This window comes from Anomalospiza imberbis, unplaced genomic scaffold, assembly GCF_031753505.1.
Source record: "Anomalospiza imberbis isolate Cuckoo-Finch-1a 21T00152 unplaced genomic scaffold, ASM3175350v1 scaffold_89, whole genome shotgun sequence".
Classification (NCBI taxonomy): domain Eukaryota; kingdom Metazoa; phylum Chordata; class Aves; order Passeriformes; family Viduidae; genus Anomalospiza; species Anomalospiza imberbis.
The window spans coordinates 107,673-128,586 of NW_027100511.1; the positions used below are offsets into that span (position 1 = coordinate 107,673).

Here is a 20,914-nt window from a genome sequence, read left to right on the forward strand (position 1 = left end):
GGGACAGCTGGGGCTCCTGGCGGGGTGTTGAGGGCTTCTGTGTGGGAGTCTGGAGGGGTTGGTGTTGGGGGGGTGTTGGAGAAGGAGTTGTCTGGAAGGTGAGAGGTCTAGGCTGGAATTTGAGTCAGTTTGAAGGCAGCATCTGTGCTTTGGCACAGTTTTGGTTAGGGAGGGCAGAAAGAATATCTGTGACTTTTCCTCTTCATGGTCCTGATTCTCCTGCAGGGAACAAGAGGGGAGAGCTGTACTTTACTGGCCACTTAGAAATCTGTACCAGGGGGAGGATTAGCCCTTTTGTAATCTACTCATTTCTTTGGGCTACTTTTGTACCACTGAGTGGACTCTCATTTCTTGAGAGCTTTTATTCCTTAAGAGAATTAGGATATTATCATCCCTTCCTAGAAAACCAAAGCATGGCCCTTGTTTTTTGCCCTTTTTTTGTGTAGTGTTATGTTCTGTAAAGTGACCCTCAGTGGATGAAGTTAAGGCAAATGAGTTGCTGCTTTGAGATGGGAAGCAAAATTACAAATCTTCACCTCCTCAGGCCATCCCAATTAATTTGGGAAGTTTGCAACTTTTTGGAACTACTTGAGTCGAGCAATGGGAAGTAAAGCATTCCTGAACTGAGGATTCTTACTTGCCAGATTCTTCTGTGCCTTCGCCGCTGAGGTTTTGTGCTGAAGGCAATAACTTCAATGAGAAGATAATTTCAGCATGGAGTAAGAGCTTCTGACAGAGACCCAAGTGTTGCCAGCAGTTGCTCCAGGTGCTCCTGCCAACAGCCCCTGCAGGCAGGAGCGCAGCCCCCAATGCACGTGGGCTTTGGCTCCCTCTGGCACAGAAGCCCCCCCACGGGCACAGGTCTCTGGGGCAGGAGACAGGCACTGGTGCTGCCAGGGCTCGGGGGTGGCAGGTCTGCTTGGGCAGGGACCCTGCCACATCTGCTGATGTCAGCGCTCCCCGGGCGCAAGGGGTCAGAGCAGCATTCCTGCCCTGGCCCACACGTTCCTTGTCTGTGTCACACGGCCACGCTTAGGATGGCCACCAGCCAGGACGTGTCCCAAGGAGGCCGTGCCAGCTTCTGTGGAAGGCCCCATGCCCTTCCCAGCGCAGCTGCGTCGGCAGCCCTGGGGCCTCCTTCTGCTGCCCTGAGCCCGCAGAGCAGGGCAGCGTTTGCTGATGGTTTGAGCCGTTCCTAAAGATCCTGTCGGGGTGTCTTAGACACTTGGGGTGAGGGATTCCTTCCAACCTGAGCCACTTTGGGTGGGCTGGGGGTGGTCCCAGGGCAGGGGGCAGTGTGTGCAGGGGCCCTTTGTGACATGGTGCAGCATGGTCACCGTGGCATGGAACGGGACAGCGTGTCCAAGGGCCCTTTGTGACACGGGGTGACATAGGAGCTGGTGGTGACAAGGCCACACCACAGTGCTCGGAGCACGCGACGGGACAGGACGGGACAGAGCGGTGCCGTGAGGAGCCCCCGCACAGCACACTTGTTCGTGTCTGACCCAGAGCTTTTCCGAGGTGCTATTCCTGCAGCTGACCTCGAGGCCAGACCACAGGACTTGGTGACCCGTGGCCTTCCCAAGGCTTCTCTTCTGCAGGTGTCCTCGAGGGCAGACCGTGGGACTTGGTGCCCCAGAGGCATCTCCCATCCCTGCCACCAGTGCCCTCGAGGCCAGACCACAATCCTTGACAGGAGTCTCCTGTCCTTGTGGCAAGGAGCCCTCGAGACCAGAGTGCAGGACTTGCTGTCCTGTAGCCTTCCTGAGGCTTCTCTCTTGAAGGTGCCTTCCAGGCACGACTGCAGGCCTTGCTGACTTGGAGATTTCTGAGACATCTCTCCTGTGAGTCATCACAAATCCAGTCACTGACATGGAGCAGAGATCCCTGAGAGTGCCCAAGCTGGCCTGGGTGGAGGAAGAGGAAGAAGGCCCTGGAGCTGGCCCAGCACAGGAGACTGAAGAGGTGGTGCGGTTCAAGCCTCTGCAGGAGGGTGAGTGGCAGAGCTGGGCTGCTGGGCTGCAGGGCTGGTGGCTGCAGCCAGCTTGGCCACATCCCATCCCATTGCATCCTATTGCATCCCATTGCATCCCATCCCATCCCATCCCATCCCATCCCATCCCATCCCATCCCATCCCATCCCATCCCATCCCCTGGGGACATGCCCATGGACAGGACAGAATAGGGGCCAGGACAGACACCCCAGAGCCGTGCTCCATCCCTTGGGACATCCCGGGGCTGTTCCTACCTGGGGAGCGCAGGGCTGGGCTGTGTTCTCCGGCCTCGCCCGCAGCCCCTCAGCTCAGGCTGCGCTCGCTCTTTGCCAGATGCAGCCGTGCAGCGCACACAAGAGCAGGAACGCACCCGTGGCCTCTTCCGCAGAACAGCGCAGGTACCTGCAGCCATCCCCACCTGGGCTGGGCCTGCTGTCACTGCTCAGCCGAGCACCGCGCTTGGAGCATTCTGTGGAACATCCCTGGCTTTGAGGGCCATGGCAGTGGGGTGGCAAGGGAAGCACTTCTCTGGGGAAGCTGGGGACATTCCTCCCTCTGGCAGCTTTCCAAGTCTCCCCGTGCCTTCTCCAGGTGCCTGCCATGGTGAGGTACATCCACCAGTGGCTCATGGCCAATCAGTTTGCTGAGCACAGGCTGAACAGGGCCCTGCTGGATCTCACCAAAGAGCAGCCTGCTGACGTAGTAATGACGCTCCTGCGTGTGGCCCCATCCTGTGACAGGTATGGGGCCCACCTGCCCAGAGGGCTCAGGGCTCCCCAGCCCATCAGCCTATACAGCCTGTCCCAGGTGTCTGACCAACAGAGAGTTCCAGGGCCCTCTGGCTGCTCCCTTTGCCAGCCCTGGCACGTCAGCCCCCGAGCCTTCTGCCATGCTTCCTCGCTGGCCCTCAGGGACCTGTCCCCACAGGGCTGGGCTGTCTGGGTGCTGCTGGCGAGGGGCAGTGGGCAGAGGCAGGGCTGGCAGCCAGCTCAGCTCCCCGCTGCCGCCCAGGCCACGGTGCTGTGTCCCAGACTCCTCTGAGACAGAGCTCTGACCCCACAGAGCTGCTTTGACCATGTGGAAGAGCATCATGTGCTCGCCCAGGACTGCGGAGCCGGCGCAGCTGATACTCCTCGATGTGCTGGGGAGCTGGCCAGAGCACAGCACGTGCACCTCCGATGGGGACAAAACGGGTGTCTTTGTCCTGGCTGTGAGTTTCTGACACTGGCCTTTGCTGGCCCCAAAGCCACCTGTCCAGCAGCTCTGCATCCTCCTTCCCCCACTGCATCTCCCTGCCTCAGGCGCTGGGCTGAAACCTGGCCTCGGGGCAGCTTCAGGGCCACCAGGCCCGGTGCTCCCCCTGTGTCTCTCCGGGCCTCTCCCTCCCATGCTCGGGCCCTGCCACACGGACACCTCGGCACTGAGCACTGTCTCGGGCTGCTCTGTCCTTTGCAGGCAACTGTGGTGATGTGGAAGATCCTCCAGATGCCCTGTGTCCCACATGTAGTGACCGTGTATTTCCCCCGCCTCTTTGTGCATCTGCTCTTCCAAGTGTTCTTCAGCACGTTGGATGTGCCAGCGGAGGTCGATACCTTCTGGAAGGGATGCCAGCAGCAATACGGCCTTGCCACCAACCCCAACAGGTGCTCCATGCCAGTCCTCCTGTCCCTGCCAGGTGCCCAGGGCAGGAGCCAGTGCTCCCAGCGTGACCTGGGCTTTGCTCTGCATGCAGGTTTGCAGTGCGGACCCTGAAGTCCCTGCTCTGCCAAATGCAGCACGAGGATGTGGTGGTGGCAATAGAACGCAAGTGTGGCTGGGACACGCTGCTGTGTGCTGACACCCACCACTATGCCGTGGGTCTGCTGGCCAGGTGAGACCCCCTTCTCCCCACTGCCTCTGACATTTGTGCTCAGTGCCCAGGGTGCCCCACACAGTCCCCGTGGTCGTGGGCCAGAGGGCCTTGTCACCGAGGAACAGCCAAGCCGACTGGAAAAGGCTGGGAGAGGAGGGGGCCCACAAGGAGCCACCTCCCAAATAGCCCAGGGCCCTTACAGGATGCTGGGGAAAGGCCAGACCTCTGTGAGTCAGTCCTGGGAGAGGTTTGTCCCCCGGCCCAAAGTCTTGGTTTCTTTTTCTCCTGCCAGGGAGATGTCCTGTGTCTCCATCCCCTTGTGCTCAAGGATCGCTCGCGACCTGCTCCGGCTGCTCAGCACACAGGAGCCACGCTGGGAACTGCCCGCCCTGGCGTTCCTTGTGGAGGTGAGCCTGATGGCCAGCGCTGCCTCGCTCAGCTGCCTCCCAGCTCTCTGCCCTCTCGTAGCCGCAACTGCCTGGGACGGTGCCCGCGCCCTGCGCTGCTGCCTGGGCCCAGCCCTGTGCTGTTCCGGGCTCTTGCCGGCCAGGTCCCCTGTCACTGCCCTGTGCCTTTCAGGTTCTTGAGTGCCTGAACTTGAGTGAACGCGGTGCTAAGAGAATCCTGCAAATCTTGTCAAGGCACCTGCGGAGCGAGTGCAGGGAGAGGCGTCGCCTGGCGCTCAGGGCCCTTCTTGTGCTCATCGATGATCCCTTGATGGTGAGAAGGGGGCAGCGGCTGAGGCTGCGCTTGGGAATGCAGTCGCTTGGGCTTGGCTGGGCTTTGGGCGCTGGGGCAGCTGCTCCCAGCTCTCCTGCCTCCTGGTTCAACTGCCCAAGTGCTTCGGAACAGCCCTTTGGCCCCTAGGCCCTGCGGCAGCAGGATGGCGTTTCACAAACTTGTGTTCTGCACAGAGCGAAAAAATGTGGAGCCTGACTGAAAGTCTTGTGGAGCTCCTGTGGGACGCAGATGGAGAGATAGTCAGCATGACAGTCAGGCTCCTCAGCTTTATCTTCTGGGACAAGGCCATGCTGATACCCAGCCCCATCGCACTGCAGCTGGTTGAGGCGCTCCTGCCACTCTTTGACCACGTAAGGCTCGCTGCCCCCAGCCACGGCCACTGACTGCTGCCTGGACACTTTGTGCCCTGTGGATTTGCAGGCCTGAGCCAAGCTGAGCCCCGTGCAGCCGATGCTGAGGTCTTTTTTTCTTCCTTTCATACAGGACAATAGCCATGTGCAGCTGCTCTCCATACTGCTCTTCCAAACATTGATGTCTCTTCCACTGGAAAAGGAAGAGAAGGCCCTGAAGACACACGTGCGCCAGAGCCTGCTGCCACTCTTCTTCCACTGCCATGATGAGAATCAGCATGTGGCACAGGTGAGGACTCATGGGCTGCTGCTGTCCCCCTGGGAGGGGGCTCAGCTGCCTCCTGCCCTAGCGCCTCGTGGGCTGCAGCCTCCTCCAGGCCTTGGCACAGGGACACAGGGACACAGGTCCTGCGCCCTGGGCTGTGGGGCCATCTCCGCATCTCTGCTGCTCTCCAGGTTTCTCAGGAAACGCTGCTTTGTGTGGCTGAGTTCCTGAAGAGGAGGGATCTTCAAAAACTGGTGAAGAACAAGAAGCTGTGGAAGTTCACCGAGTGCCTGGTAAGGACGGCCTGGAAGTGCCAGCCTCAGGCTGGAGAAGCCCCCTGAGCGTGGTGCTCAGTGTGTGGGCTGGCAGCTGTGCCCCTGCCCGCTGCTGCACCCAGAGGCTGCGCGGGCTCTTCTCCAGGCTCCCGTGGGCCCGAGCCGGGGCCGATGGAGCCCCGGCCCGGCGGGGCCGCGGGGCGGGGCGGCGCCGCGGCTCCCGGGGCAGCAGCCGCCCCTCTGCCCCCTCCAGAGCCCGGCGCCCGCGGCTGCTGGCCGCGCCTCAGGGCTGTGCGGGCAGGGGAGGCCGGGGCTGGGCGCAGGGAGCGCCCGGCACAGGGGCTGAGCCCGCGCCAACCCTTCCCTCCTGCCGCTCTCTGCAGCTGGCCGACGACAGGAGCCGAGCGGCCGAGCACCTGCGCCGGGCCCTGCAGTACCTGGACAGCCCGCAGCAGTCCCTGCGAGAGGAGGCCATCAGGTTCATCGGTGAGCCGTCAGCCCGGGCTCCCCTTCCCTCCCCGCCCCGCCGCAGCTCGGCCCCAGCCCCGGCTGCTGCCCCGGCAGCGCCATCCGGGCCCGGCGCCGTGGAGCCCCGCCTGGCCTCGGCGCTGCTGCCGCCCTCTCGCAGCCGTGCCCTGGGCCGGCAGCGTGCGGCAAGGGCCCGGGCTGAGCCCTGCCGGGCCAGGAGGCCGTGTGGCCACAGGGCTGGCAGCGCCGCTGGCAGGGAGCTGTGCCGCTGGGCCGTGACAGGCTCTGTGTTCACAGGGATGGCCGGGCAGCACCTCAGGGGGAAGAAGGAAGAGCTCCAGCTCATCTGTGAGGGTGAGTGAGGGCAGCGGGCTGTCAGCGGGGGCTGGCGGGGGAGCTGCAAGCCCTGCCCCGGCTGCCGAGGGCTCTGCTCCCTGTGCGGACGAGGGGCGGTGTGGGCAGAGCACACAGAGACGTCAGGGCCACCTGGGGGATTCGTGGCCAGCAGCTTCGGGCTGATCCTGTTGGTCCCTGCTCCCTGCTGGCCATGGCTAGAGCCGGCTGGCACGGCCCTGGAACGGGGGTCTCCTCGGGTCCCCTCAGATCCGGGAACTGACCATGGCTCTGTTCCTCTCTCTTTCAGCCCTTGAAGGCATGGCAGATGACATCAGCGTCGCCGTCGGAAGCCTGGCAATTCAAACACTGTACGTCCTCCAGGCAGTAGAGAGAGCTCGATATTCCATCTTCGACAGCCTGCATGATCAGCTCCACAGGGCATGGAGGACACGGCCTCGTCTCTCAGGGCTCAGCTGGCTGCACTGCTGGAGCTCTGCAGAGAGCTGATCCCAGAAGCTCTGTCTGCTGGGGTCACCTGAGCCAGAAGCAATGTTTCATTTGTTCAACATTGTTCTTTCCTTATTTTCCTTTTTCCTTAGCATAAAAATGTAGGATATGTTGTAATAGACAGACTCCCAGGATCTTTCATTTGCTGCCCAGGGTCTGCAGAGCACAGGGGTAGAGGGGAAAACGGGTCCTTGTGCTCAGCAAGCGGCCCAGGCCAGCAGTGGGGAAGGGAAAAGTAGCCCCTTGGCCTTTGCTGGTTCTGCTGAAGCCTTTGTGCTGGCGACAGAGTGGCTGTGCAGGGCCGGAGCTGCGGGGATCCCTGTCAGACCGGTGCCTGGAGATGGCCACAAGCCCTCTCCCAGCCAGGAAGCGCCATCTGTGTCCTCCTGCCCGTGTGTTGCTGGCTGCACACCCGGGCAATGTGTAGATGCAATGATTTCTGTTGCACGTCCTGACCAGTATAAAGTAACGCCTTTGATTCTCTAACCCTGAATTTGCTGTTGGAGATGTTTCATTTTCACACAGTTTCAGTGACAAAGGGACCCCCCCGACTGAAGATGGGATCCTCAAAGCTCACCCCCCCTCCCAGATGGGAGGAGAAAACAGCCTTGGCCCTTTGCTGGAGGGGGGCACCCAGTAATCAGTGGAGGCTCCAAAATCAGCCCCCAGTCCCCTCCCCACTTCTAAAGACATAGAACACGTTGCCCCCCAGCCCTCCCGTATCCCCTCTCATTCCAAAATGCTCCCACACCCCCAAGATGCCCTGAAGCTCCCCCAGCCACTATAGTCCCTGCAAAGCCCCCCGAGAAATTGCCCCGGACCCCCTGATACCCCTTCCCACTTCCAAACACATGGAGCCAGTCATGACACAGCTCCCCAAATCCCTCCAACCTCCCCTTTCCCCAAATTCCCCCAGCACTTCCAGATCCTCCAGGCCCCTTGGCCCTGTAGCCTCTTGAAAATCCCACCAGCCCACCCTAGGATGCCCCGAGCCCCCCCTGCACCTCCAGACACGTAGAGCCAGTCATCCAGCAGTGCAGCTGCATGGCTGAGGGGGCTGCAGGGGCTGTTTTGGGGGTGCAGCTGCTGCCAGCCTCCCCTGCAAAGGCTGAAGCTCCGCAGGTCTTTGGTCAGGATGCCCTGGCCAGCTCCCACCTGAAGACCACCAGCGTGTCCCCTCAGGCCATGGCCGTGTGTGAGTGAAATTGCAGGGGGGCAGGGGGGAGAATAAGGGTTTGTTTGAGGTCAGGGAATGTGATATGGGGCTTGGGGGGGCTTTGGGGAAGTTATGGGCAGCTGGGGTGGGGTCTTTGGGGGAGTTACAGCTGCGGGGTTGAAACGGGGGTTGGGAGGTCTCTGGGGCGTTTCCAGGGGCTGACAGGAGGGTTTGGGGGAGCTCTGGCGATGTTCCGGAAGTCTGGGGGACGTGACATGGGAGTTTGGGCTTTAAATCTGCCCTGGGTGAAGAACTTAATATTTATAATCCTGTTAGAAATGAACAGGCTTTTTGACACAATTAAATGGGGACAAAGTCTTCAAAGCAAAAAGAAACTTTGTTGCTATTTGGCACCAAAGGAGTACACAGAAGCTTGATGAGTTCAAGAGAGAAAAAGAGTTAATTTTATTTCTGACTTTGCAATATATAGAATTCTAAAAGTGGCAGTAGATTGGAGGATGAAATTGCCACTTCTGTAACCACACTGGTCAAACTAACAGTCTATTAATTTTCTCCTCCCACAAAGAAAAATGTAAAACAATCATTATTTGCATGAACAGTGCATGAGAACTTTAGTAGAAATATGTAAACATTATCAGAAGGCTAAGGAAGTTTTATGAGAACTTTAAAACTTTCAAAAGAACTATAAAAGAAAACTTAACACTTTTAAAAATGAGGGCAACAACTGTTCATTCATACCGATTCAGCCGAGCCGAATTTGCATGTCCCTCCCGAGAGCAGAACACACACACCTTCCAACAAAGTGGAAAATTTTCGGGCATTTCCCGGCTGGGGCAGTCCCCGTCCCCTTTCCCATTGGCTCGGTACTGGGGCACTTCCATTCTCTCCTGACCACCTGCTTTTCTGTCTACTCCCCCATCATCTGAATTCCTTTTTAGTCAGGGCTTCAACCCCGCCCCTCTCCAGCAACACCCAACAAACCAACCAGAACATATCCAAACCACAAACAACAACACATAGAACCAACAGCTTTCATTCTTTAGCTGAATAATCTTTTGGCTTCAGCAAAATGTCACCTCGTCTCTCACAACCCTATAAAGTCTTTGTTCTTCTTCCCTAAGTTCAGGAGTTTAGCATGGCCTTGGCTGAGGAGCAGTCCATGTCAATCAGTAAAGCTCACTAAAAATATCAATTGATTTAGCTAGTTGAAATGATCGTGGATCGTGTGTTTTATAGAGGGCACGTAATGAGGGGGACATGATGGGCAGATCGGGAAGTCCCGAGTACCTTCCAAGTAGCTCAGCCAAGGGGGAAAGGGAATGAAAGAAAATGCAGCCGGGAAAAAAGAAAAGAAGGCTACTTGATCCAAGTGATTGGGAGACTGCGTTGGACACACGCCTGATGCACGCTCTCCCTTTATGCCAATCAAGGGACTTTTACAGGACTCCTCTGTCTCCTTTCTGCACACCACCCTCTAGCCACGTAAATTTGACGCTCTGAGAGCTGTCAGACCTTCACCAGAAGCTGTCAGACATTCACCAGGAGCTGTCAGACCTTCAAAGGAGCTCTCCGACCTTCAGCAGGAGCTGTCAGACCTTCACTAGGAGCTGTCACACCTTCACCTGGAGCTGTCACAGCTTCAGCAGGAGCTGTCAGACCTTCACCAAGACCTGTCACACCTCCAGCAGGAGCTGTCACACCTTCACCAGGAGATGTCAGACCTTCACCAGAAGCTATCACACCTTCAGCAGGAGCTCTCTGACCTTCAGGAGGAGCTATCAGACCTAAACAAGACCTGTCAGACCGACAGCAGGAGCTGTCAGAACTTCAGCAGGAGCTGTCTCAACCTCACTAGGAGTTGTCCCACCTTCACCAGGAGCTGTCACACCTTCAGCAGGAGCTGTCAGATTATCAGAAGGAGCTGTCAGACCTCCAGCAGGAGCTGTCACACCTTCAGCAGGAGCTGTCAAACATTCACCTGGAGATGTCACACTTTCACCAGGAGCTGTCACACCTTCAGCAGGAGCTGTCGAACATTCACCAGGAGGTGTCAGACCTTCAGCAGGAGCTGTCAGACCTTCACCAGGAGTTTTCACATGTTCACCAGGAGCCGTCAGAACTTCACCAGGAGCTGTCACACCTTCACCAGAAGCTGCCAGACCTTCAGAAGGAGCTGTCACACTTTCAGCAGGACCTGTCACACCTTAACCAGGAGCTGTCACACCTTCACTAGGAGCTGTCACAAATTCAGCAGGAGCTGTCAGACCTTCAGCAGGAGTTGTCAGACCTTTGGCAGGAATGGTCAGAATTTGGGAGGAGCTGTCAGACCTTCACCAGGAGCTGTCACACCTTCACCAGAAGCTGCCAGACCTTCAAGAGGAGCTTTCAGTCTTTCACCAGGAGCTGTCACACCTTCAGAAAGAGCTGTCAGACCTTCAGCAGGAGCTGTCAGACCTTCAGTAGGAGCTGTCAGACCTTCACCAGGAGCTGTCAGACCACCAGGATGAGCCGTCACACCTTCAGAAGGAGCTGTCACAACTTCAGCAAGAGCTGTCAGACCTCCAGCAGGAGCTGTCAGATTTTTACCAGAAGCTGTCCAACCTTCACTAGGAGGTTTCATAACTTCACCAGGAGCTGTCAGACCTTCACTAGGAGCTGTCACACCTTCACAGGAGCTGTCAGACCTTCACCAGGAAGTGTCACACCTTCAGCAGAAGCTGTCAGACCTTCACTAGGAGCTGTCAGACCTTTGGCAGGAGCTGAAAGACCTTAACCAGGCTCATACTGGGAGTGACTGGTCTCATACCGGGTGTAGCCGCTCCCGACCTCAAGACCCCATGATGTCCCCCTAAGGCCCGCCACGGCTGATCTCTGGAGCCCTGCCAGCTCCAAACATCCCCCGCAAAAAACCCCAAACCCAGGCAGCCCCAGGATATTTGGGCCGAGCTCCCCCTCCCCGGGCACCTGCGGGATGGGGGCGATGCTCCCGGGGTGCTGCGAGCTCAGGCAGCGCCAGGGCCACGCGATTCCTTCCCTCCTCTCCTCCGGCTGCTCCCTGCTGCCGCTGCGCCTCTTCCTCCCTCCCTCCTCCTCCTCCCCCGCTCCGGGATCCTCATCCGTGAGGGGAAAGGGGGCGAGGAAAGGGCGGAACCGTGAGGGGAAAGGAGCGGGGCCAAGGGGACGCGCTGTCCTAAAAAAGCCCGGTTTGGTTTAAAATCACCCAAAAGGGCATCAAATGCAACCTACATCCACATGGTTCGGCCTGACATCAGCCAAATGGTATTAAAAGTATCCAAAGGGCTCTAAAATCCAAACAATGGGGTCTAAAATTGCCTCAAATGTTTTAAAAGACACATGAAATGGCTTAAAATCACCCTTAAATCCCTCAAATGCAGCTAAAATCCACCCTGAAAGTACCTGCTTTGGCCTAAAATCACCTTAATGGCTTGGTTTGACCTAAAATTGCCCAAAGAAGCAAAAAAAAACTACTTAAATGGACCCTAAATCACAAAAAAGGGACCTAAAATCATGCACACAAGATTAAGATTCACCCATATGGACCTTAAATCCCCCAAAGGGGTCTGAAATCCCCCCTAAACCCCACCAGATTCGGCCTCAAATCAGCCACAGGGGCTGAAAATCCACCCAAAAAGGCTCGGGATCCCCGCAAGGGATCTGAAGCCCACCCTAAACCTGCCCGGTTCGGCCCAAAATCCCCCAAAGGGGCCGAGCCCGAGGCCGAGCCCGGGATCGGCTCCGGGGTGGCTCCGGGACCTCCGCGTCCGCTCCGGGCAGTTTTGGCCGCGGCCCCGGACGGGCCTGGGCGGGACCGGGAGGGACCAGGGAGGGCTCGGGAGGGGTTTGGGCATCTGGGGCTTTTTTGGGCTTTTGGGAATTGTGTTGGGAGTTTACAGGGAATTATTGGGGTTTCTGGGGAGAATTACTGGGTTTGGAGGCAGTTGGGGAATTTTGGGGAGTTTGGATTTTGAGGGGTTTTCTTGGTGCTTTGAGTGGGAAGTTGTTTTCCTGGGGGTATTTGGGGGTTAATTGATTTTTTTTGTGTTTTCTTTTGAATTTTGGAAGGTTTTACTGGGATTTTGTGGGGATTTTGTGGGATCCTCTGGAATTATTTCTGTGTTCTATTGGAATGTTTAGGGGATTTGGAGGCATTTTATTGGAATTGTTGGGGCATTTAGTGGGATTCTTTGGGGATTTGGGTTTGTTAGGAATTTTAGCGGGGATTTTGCGGGGGGTTTTGTGGGTTTTTTTGGGTGTTGCCAAGATTTCTTTGGGTCTCGTGAGGATTCTGTGGGGCTTCATGTGGTTTTGGAGACATTTTTGGGGGGGGATTTGTGGGGTTTAATTGGGATTTTGTGGGCTTTTATTGGGATTCGAGGGTGTTCTAATGGGAATTTGTGAGATTTAATTGCGCTTTCATGGGGTTTATTGAGACTTTCAGGGGTTTAAAGGAGACTTTGGTGCCTCTCAGCCCTTCCCCACACCCTGGGAAAAGTCCAAAGCCCCCCAAAATTCCACTAAAAGCCCCCAAAATCCCCCCAAAATCCCAATAAAACCCTCCAAAACCCCAAAGAATCCAACAAAATCACAGTGAAACCCACCAAAATTAAAAAAAAAAAACTCCCAAAAATTTCAATAAACCCCCCCAAAAAAACCCCACAAAACCCTAAAAAAATCATCGAATTCCTCAAATCCACAAAACCCTGCAAAGTCCCATAACCCCCCAAAGCCAGTAATTCTCTCCAAAATTCAGTAATTCCCCCTAAGTTACCAACAAAATCCCCCAATGCCCAAAAATGCTGCCAAAATCCCCCCAGAATCCCCCCAGAGCGCCCCAGACTCACCGGGGGCAGTCCTGGATCAGGGGGCACCGGCCGGTGGAACAGAAGCCGCTTCAGGGGGCCCGCGGAGCTTTTTGGGGAGGGGGCACCATGGGAGACCTCCCAAAAATGGGGGAGGGGAACCCCTGTGGTACCCCCTCCCCCGAATGCCCCCTCCCCCGGTTCAGGAATAGCCAAACTCAAGAAAATGTAAACCAGGCTTGACTTTCCAGAAATTATTTTTGGCCGGGTTTAGCTGCACCCTCCAGGCTCAGGATCACCGGTGTATTTGCAGGTTTTGCTCTGCATCATCAGCCTGCCCAGACTCTGCTCGGTGTTTCACAAATGGAGAAGACAATGGATAATGTGCCAAGCTTCCTTGCAAACAGCAACACCTGCATCAGCATGACAGAAAAGAAGAAAAAAAAAAAAAAAAGGAAATATTCACCGCTTAGAACAGAGCCAGTGTCCCACCATCTTCCCCTCCACTGTTATTACAGAGGCAAACCTGGGCCTAAAGCTTCCACCTCTCAGTTCCTGATGCTGTGTGACTTCAGCCTTGACTCCCCCTGATCTACCTGACTGCCGTCCAAGTGGGGCTGGGGATGCTCAGCCTGGAAACAGGAGACACTGGGGAGGCCTCAGTGCAGCTCTGCAGGACTGGAAGGGTCCCACAGGAAAGACGGGGACAGTGTTCAGCCGGGCCCGTGGCAACAGGACAAGGGGGGATGGCTTTCAACTGCAGGAGGCTGATTGAAGTTGGATCTGAGGAAGCTGCTCTTTTACACGGAGGCTGCTGAGGCACTGGCCCAGGCTGTGGATGCCCCATCCTTGGCAACAGGGCTGTGAGCAGCATGGGCTGGGGAAGATTGCTCAGCTCGGAACAAGATGCTCTTTAGATCCACTGTGATGTCCCAGATGTGATGTTCCAGCAGGAACTTCCAGCGTCCAGCAAAGAGCACAACACAACCACTGGCCCTTGTGTCAGCCCACCCTGTGCCAGCCCTCGTGCCAGCTCACCCTTCACCATGCTCCCTGTCACTCTTCTCGTCACCTGCGCCCTGATACTCCCATCAGTCCTGAAAGATCTCTGTTGCCTGGATTTTGTCATCCGTCCCTGCAGGATGCTCACATTTGTCCTGAGGAAGGTACAGTGCCATTCCATGGAGGTGGACACCCCCCAGCTGCCCGGCTGGGCTGGAGTTCTGTGGGGATGGGGTGGGACAGGGACCCCACTCTGAGGTGTTGCTACCTCTGCAGGCTGTCACCGAGAGAGAGGACGAGATGGAGGTGGACATGCAGGCTGATAGAGATGAGGAGATGGAAGTGGATGGAGAAGAGAGTGGAGACAATGCGATGGAGGTGGACATGGAGATTGATACAGAGGAGAAGATGGAAGTGGATGGGGAAGAGAGTGGAGAGGAAGAGATGGAGGTGGACATGCAGATGGATAGAGAGGAGGAGATGGAAGTGGATGGAGAAGAGACTGGAGAGGAAGAGATGGAGGTGGACATGGAGACGGATACAGAGGAGGAGATGGAAGTGGATGGAGAAGAGACTGGTGAAGAAGAGATGGAGGTAGATGTGGAAGAGGAGATGGACGTGGAAATGGAAGAGTACCTTGAGGACATGGACATTGATGAGAAAGATGAGGAAGAGGCCATGATCTTGGGATGAAGAGCAATACCAGCAGCAGGACAGGCATGTGGTCCCCACAGGCAGAGCGGGTCCCCTGCTGCCAGGCTGGGACTGGGCTGGGTGGTCCCTGCTCAGGGATGTGGGACCCGGTGCATTGGGTTCTGGTGGCCATCCCCAGCCTGTGCTGCGCTTGCTGGGCCAGCCTGGGGGCACATGGAGGAGCCCTCTCTGCCTGATTGGAGTGACTGTGCCTCTTGCTTTTCCTCAAGGACCGATGGAGATCCCGGACAGAGATGCCACCCTTTTTGTACATACGTTGTAGAGTTTGTTGTTGTCTTTAGGCTATAGGTTTTAGGGCTTCTTTTTGTCTTCTGTAAATACGTTTCATAGACTTTTGTTAGATATGTTCTTGGGTATATATGTTCCATAGATAGTTGTTGTTACAAATATTCTTACAATGTAAATGTGTTCTGTGTTTTCTTTGCTGTTTTTCTGAAAATAAACAAGCTTTATTTTTCACACCCCAGTTCTCTTTCCATTTGCTTCAGGCACAGGTAGCATTTGCAAAGTTGTGGTTTCCGCTTGCTCCAGGTTCCCAGGGCTGGAGGTCGGTGGGGGCGCTGGCACAGCCACAACCTTTTGTTTGGGGGCAATATTGGGAAGGGGGTGGGAGAGGGGGCACAGGGGGAGGTGGGACCCACTGAGGCTCCCCCAGGTCACCCCAGGACCCCCAGGCCCCGTCCCAGCCCCCCCAGTTCCCTCCGCAGCCCCGGCTGAGGGGGGCTCAGCCCAGGAGCCGCCGTCGTTCGGGGCTCCCCCGAGGGCAGCCGCCAACAGGAGAGCTCCCGGCTCGGAGAGGCCCCAGCAGAGGAGGGGATCTTGTCCCTCCTCGAGTGCCCTGAAGGGTCTTCAGGCCCCTCTGAAGAGGAGTTTTTCTCTTTTTAGGGATTTTTGGGGGGACCTCACCACTCCAAGGGTGTTTTTTCCTCCCCATTTTCAGGTGTTTGTGGGGCCACAGCCCCACAAGCCCCTTTTCAGGGGCGATCATGACGGCTTTAAGTGACATTTTTCTGGGGGACTCACTCCAAGCCGCTGTAGGGGATGTTTTGCCCCCCAGGGTGGATTTTTGGGTTTTAAGGGCCCTCGCTCTGGTTGGGTCCCACTCTAACTCCCCTTACGAGGCCAACACCACTCCCGCTGATTCCGGCAGCGGAGCCCGGGGAGGGTTGGGAGTCCTGGGAGGATTTAGGGGTACCTGGGAGGGTTTGGGGGTCCCAGGAGGGTTTGGGAGTCCCGAGAGGATCTGGGGGCACCCGGGTGATGCCGATGATGGTGATGGGGACCCCGTGCTGGGTATAAATTTCATGATGGATTCCTGGGGGGGTTTTGTATATCTCCAGGGTTTTTCGGGTTCCGACGGATTTTTGGGGGGTTCCCAGGGGGGTTTTAAGGATTCCCAAAGGGGGGGATTGGGCAATTCCAGGGGGAACCCAAGGCTGGTTTGGGGTACCTGCCGGTGACAGAGATGGGGACCCCCTTCCAGGTACGAACCTTCTCAGGGGGGTCTGGGGTGTGCTTGGAGGTCTTGTGGGAATTTTGATGTCCTGGGAGGTTTTGGGGGGTGTCTGTGTGGGGTTTTTGCGGTCTTGAGGAATTTTTGGAGGGCCCAGGGATGGTTTTGGGGTCCCGGGGAGGTTGGGGTGTCCTGGAGGTTTGGGGGTTCCCAGGAAGGTTTGGGGCTTCCTGGGCAATGCCGGTGACAGAGCTGGGACCCCAAGCCGGGAATGAACCTTCTCACTGCGCACAGGCAGCGTCCGCGTGTCCTGGGAGATCCTGGGGGACCCGGGGGACCCCAAATGCTCAGGGACCCCCCCAAACTCCCCTCACCGCTGGATCTGCTGCAGGCAGGGGGGCACCAGCACTCGGCCCCCACCCCCACCATCACAGGGGGCTGTGGAAGAAATCTGGGGGTGCACGGACAGGTCGGGGGGACCCCCAAAGTCCTGGGAAAGAGGGAACACAGGGGAACTCCCAGGAATCCCCACTGGGGGCTTAGGGGAGATCCAGGAGGAGTTTGGGCGAGCTTAATTGTGTCACTATCGTCAGGAAAGGGGACTCCAAGGGTCCCCGGTGTCCCCATTCCCAGCAAAAGGTGGGAAAACCCGGGCTGGCTGGGAATAGGGGTCCCGGGTGTCCTCGGTGTTGAGTAAAGGAGGGTCTGGGCACTGGGAAAGGCAGGAATAGGGGTCCAGGGTGTCTCTGGGTGAAGGAGAAGGGGGCTCTGGGGGCTGGAGAGGCGGCATGGCCGGGAAAGGGGTGCAGGGCTCCCGGGGCCTGGGGCTGCTCCCAGCAGGAGCCCAGTTGCTCCCAGTTCTTCCCCATTATGATACAATTTGCCACCAGCACTGTCCCCGATGTTCCCAGAGCCATCCAGTGAGTTCCCAGTTCTCCCAGTTGCCCCTAAAATAGTCCCAGTCACTCCCAGTACGATCCCAGTCTCTCCCAGCAGGGCCCCAGTCACTCACCCTTGTCCCCAGTTGCCCCCAGCGTGGTCCCAGTTACCCCCAGCACATTTCTAGTGGCTCCCAGTGTGTCCCAGTCCTAGTGCTTGTTCTGGTGCTTTCCATGAACTGATTGAACTCTTGATTTATGAACCAATGCACTAGATGTGGAATCCTCTACACTGAACTCAGAAACAAACTCCCTCTGTCAGAGCATTTTCATCTTCTAGATCACGTTCAAGATGCCCATGGGGATGTTGCAATGATTATCACACAGCTCTCCATTTCTGGATGCAGGCTCTGCAGATTCTTTCTCTGCATTCAGTCAGGCTTGCATTCCCTGACAATTCCTGGTAGCCCGTCATGGTTTCTTAGGGCAGAACAGTAACAATGAAAACCTTACCAATGGCACAACTGCCCAGCCCACAAGGAAAAGAAAGAACAAGCTGTCAAGTTCTTCAAACATTTCTCCTGCTGTGCTGCAAGAGTTGAGCTGCACACAAGGTGTGGAAAGCCTAGAGAAGCTGCAGCTGGTGGCACATCTTGTGACAGAAGCTGCACCTCGTTCTCCAGGAAAGGTTCTTGGAAAGAGCAAACAGGAGTGTGGAGAAGATTCTGGGAAAACTGAAACAGCTTTTAAGAAATGAAATGAAAATGGCAAGAAACAACTGAAGATGTTTTTCTCTGTTTATTTTTATGCTCCTCTTTTCCATCTTGCACTACTGCTCCATCCCCTTAATCCAAATAGATCTCATCTCTAAGATCTATGACTTGGCGAATTTCAGACAATCTAAAATACCATGAGCTACACACAGTTTGACTTCCCCGTTTGTTTTTTTGGTGGGTTTTTTTTTTTTTTTGTGGTTTTTTTATTTTTTAATCATTGCTGGAGATGTAAATGCAGTGCCTGGGTCAGGTACAAGTTCTGCATTCAGGGAATGTGCCCCAATAGTGTTTGATCCTCAGCGGGGACAATGCATGGCAGCGCTCAAGAGGATTCCTGTTCCCCTGTGTAGGAGTCCAGACTCTGGATCTGGGCTGAACAGGGCAAAGTTCCCGTGTTTGGACAGGCTCAGGGGCTGCCCCCGGGGAGCGGGGGGCTGGGCGCGGGGGCGAGCGGGCAACGGAAAAACGGACACGGGGACAAACGGCCCCGGAGCTTCAGTTGCAGCAGCAGTAGCGGCAGCAGCAGCAGCAGCGGCGGTAGCAGCAGCAGCGGCAGCAGCGGCAGCAGAGAAACCAGATACTCTATCGAGTCCCACTCGCATCTCCTCTCCCTCTCCCGCTGTCCCGCACCCTTTCCTGCTCTCCCTTTCACGGTGTCCCCACCTCTCCCAGTCTCCCTCTCCCCTGCTGGCCTGGACCATGTCCCCAGCCCGTCACCGGCCCCGTCCCCGCCCCGGTTCCCGTTCCCGTCCCCGTCCCCGGCCGTCCCGCCGGGGTCTCGTCTCCGCCCGGCTCTGGCCGTGCTGGCGGTGGCGCTGCTGGGCGGGCATCAGTGCCTGGAGCTCGGGCGGCACCGCCGCCCTCTGGCTCCGCCTGGCCCGAGCCCGGCCCCGGCCCCGACGTGGGCTCCAGTCCCGGCCCCGGCCCCGGCTCCTCCCGGGCCCCGCGGAGGACACACGCGGCGCGGCCGCTCCCGCCGCCCCCGCTGCGGCTTCCCCGGCCCGAGCTCCGCCGCTCGGCATCGCGGCCGTCGGCCCCGAGCCGCCGCTGTCCCGTTCCAGGGACAGAACGCCTGGGGAGGGCCGGCCCGGGGCGCTCGGGGGGCGCTCGGGGGCCGCTCCTGGCCCCGGGCCGAGCGCTGACAGCCCCGTCTCGCCCGCAGGGAAGGCGCAGGAGGCCCTGCAGGAGCGGTACCGGCTGGGTTCGCTGCTGGGCAGCGGCGGCTTCGGCAGCGTCTTCGCGGCCACGCGGCTCTCGGACGGCGCCCCGGTGAGCGGCGGGGCCGGCGGCGGGCGCAGGAGAAGGGGGCGGAGGAGGAGAAGGAGGAGGAGGGGAAGCAGGATGGGGCTCGGCGGGGCCGGCGGCGAGCTCAACCCGCTGCTCTCCTTTGCTCGCAGGTGGCCATCAAAAGGGTGCCACGGAACCGCGTCCGGCACTGGGGCGAGCTGGTGAGTGAGCGGGGCCAGCGGCAGAAGCCGGGCCGTGCCGGGCGGCGAGGAGCCGGGGCCCGGCAGGGTGGGAGCCGCCGGGAGCCCTGCAGGGAGAGCGGGCATGGGCTGAGCGGGGCATGCAGAGCATCCCGGGCTGGCTGAGGGGTTCCCCAGCCCCGGCACGGCCTCAGCCCCACTGACGGCATCGCGCTCCTCCCGCAGCCCGACGGCACCAGCGCACCCCTGGAGGTCGTGCTGCTGGCCAAGGTGTCCTCTGGCTGTGCTGGTGTCATTCAGCTCCTGGAGTGGCTTGAGCTCCCCGACAGCGTCGTGCTGGTGCTGGAGCGTCCGGAGCGGTGCCAGGAGCTGTCGGGTTTCCTGGCGGAGCGGAGGTTCCTGCCGGAGGAGGAGGCGCGGGGGCTGTTCCGCCAGGTGCTGGAGGCCGTGCGGCACTGCACCAGCTGCGGGGTCCTGCACAGGGACATCAAGCCCGAGAACATCCTGCTCGACCTGGCCACCGGGCAGCTGAAGCTGATCGACTTTGGCTGTGGCGCCTTCCTCCAAGACACAGCCTACACCCAGTTTGCAGGTGAGCCCTGCCAGGGGATGCTCCTGGGCATCTCATGGCCCAGCCGGGGTGCAGCCCCAGGGCTCCCCCTATTGCAGCCAGGATGGGATTAATGCTGGAGCCAAGCTGATTTGGGAGGGGGTGTGAGGGGGGCCAGCTCCCAGCACTGCCCACAGCCTTCAGCACCCACTGTGGCCTGGGCTGGGGCTGGAGCTGGGGCAGCCAGCCTGAAAAAAACCCCAGTGGGGGTAGCAGAGAGGGGGGTCTGACCCCCTGCCCTGGATGGTTTGGTGTGCCGGCGAGAAGGGCTTGGACTGCTCTGCTCCCATTGTTTGCCTTGGCTTGTTAACATTTTTGGGGGGCTGTGCAGGCGGGGAGTAGAGCAGGCTTTCTCCATCACTGGATGAGTTTTTCTTTTGTGTGTCATGGTTGGGCCTTCCCAGGGTTTCTGCTGCCCTCTTCAACCCCAGTTGCTTCTTTTCCAGCCCCGAGTTTGTACACAAGTCCCAGGTGCTGGCGAGAGGGCAGAGGTTCCCCCCGTGTGCCACTGGGGCAGCTCCCACATGCCATGGGGTGCTGGGGCCAGACTCTGGGAGCAGCAGCATCCCCCTGCTGAACTCTGTCTGTGTTCCACAGGAACCCTGTCCTACAGTCCACCAGAGTGGATCCAGCACCAACGCTACCACGGCGAGGCAGCGACGATCTGGTCCCTGGGCCTCCTGCTGTGCCACCTGGTCATGGGGAAGCACCCGTTCAGGAGGGGCCAGGAGATCATCTGGGGGCGGATCTTGTTCCCTCGACGCCTCTCTCAAGGTGGATCCTCATCTCTGGGCACTGGGGCAATACCAGTGCTGGGAGACAGCAGCAGCTCGTGGGCATCCTGCTCTGGCAGCTGCTGAGGAGGTGGCACATGTCCTGCTCTCCTCCAAACAGAGAATCCATGGGGAAGTTTAGGCCCAGCTCTGGGCACACCCAGCATGGCCTGGGCATGGGAACAGGGGGGCAACTTCTCCAACTGACTGGTGATTCCTGGTTTGTTTCCCCAGAGTGCCAGGATCTCATTAAGAGGTGTTTGTCCATGCAGCCCTTGGACAGGCCCTCATTAGAAGAGCTTTTCAATGATCCTTGGGTGCAGGGTGTTCCTCTGCCCTAGAGGATGGCAGAGATCCACGTGCACAGTTGGATCCAGGGGCCTGGCAGGTAACAGCTCCACACATCTCTTGGCAATCAGTGGCAAAACCAACCAGACTGGTTTTGTCCTGCCTGTAGCTCTAAGCAGGGGTCAGCAGAAGGGAACACGCAGCTCTT

At 58.0% G+C, this 20,914-nt stretch overlaps 1 protein-coding gene across 1 annotated transcript in view; it reads left to right on the top strand.

Annotated features, from left to right (window-relative positions):
• Positions 1 to 2,588: 2,588 nt before the first annotated feature.
• The window catches only part of LOC137467942 (maestro heat-like repeat-containing protein family member 9), a 39,406-nt gene continuing 21,080 nt past the window's right edge, over positions 2,589 to 20,914 (top strand). The window contains exons 1-4 of the mRNA XM_068179347.1: positions 2,589 to 2,734; positions 3,057 to 3,204; positions 3,450 to 3,637; positions 3,727 to 3,859. Coding sequence (XP_068035448.1) covers positions 2,595 to 2,734; positions 3,057 to 3,204; positions 3,450 to 3,637; positions 3,727 to 3,859 — 609 coding nt within the window. The 5' untranslated portion in view covers positions 2,589 to 2,594. The remainder of the gene's footprint in view (positions 2,735 to 3,056; positions 3,205 to 3,449; positions 3,638 to 3,726; positions 3,860 to 20,914) is intronic.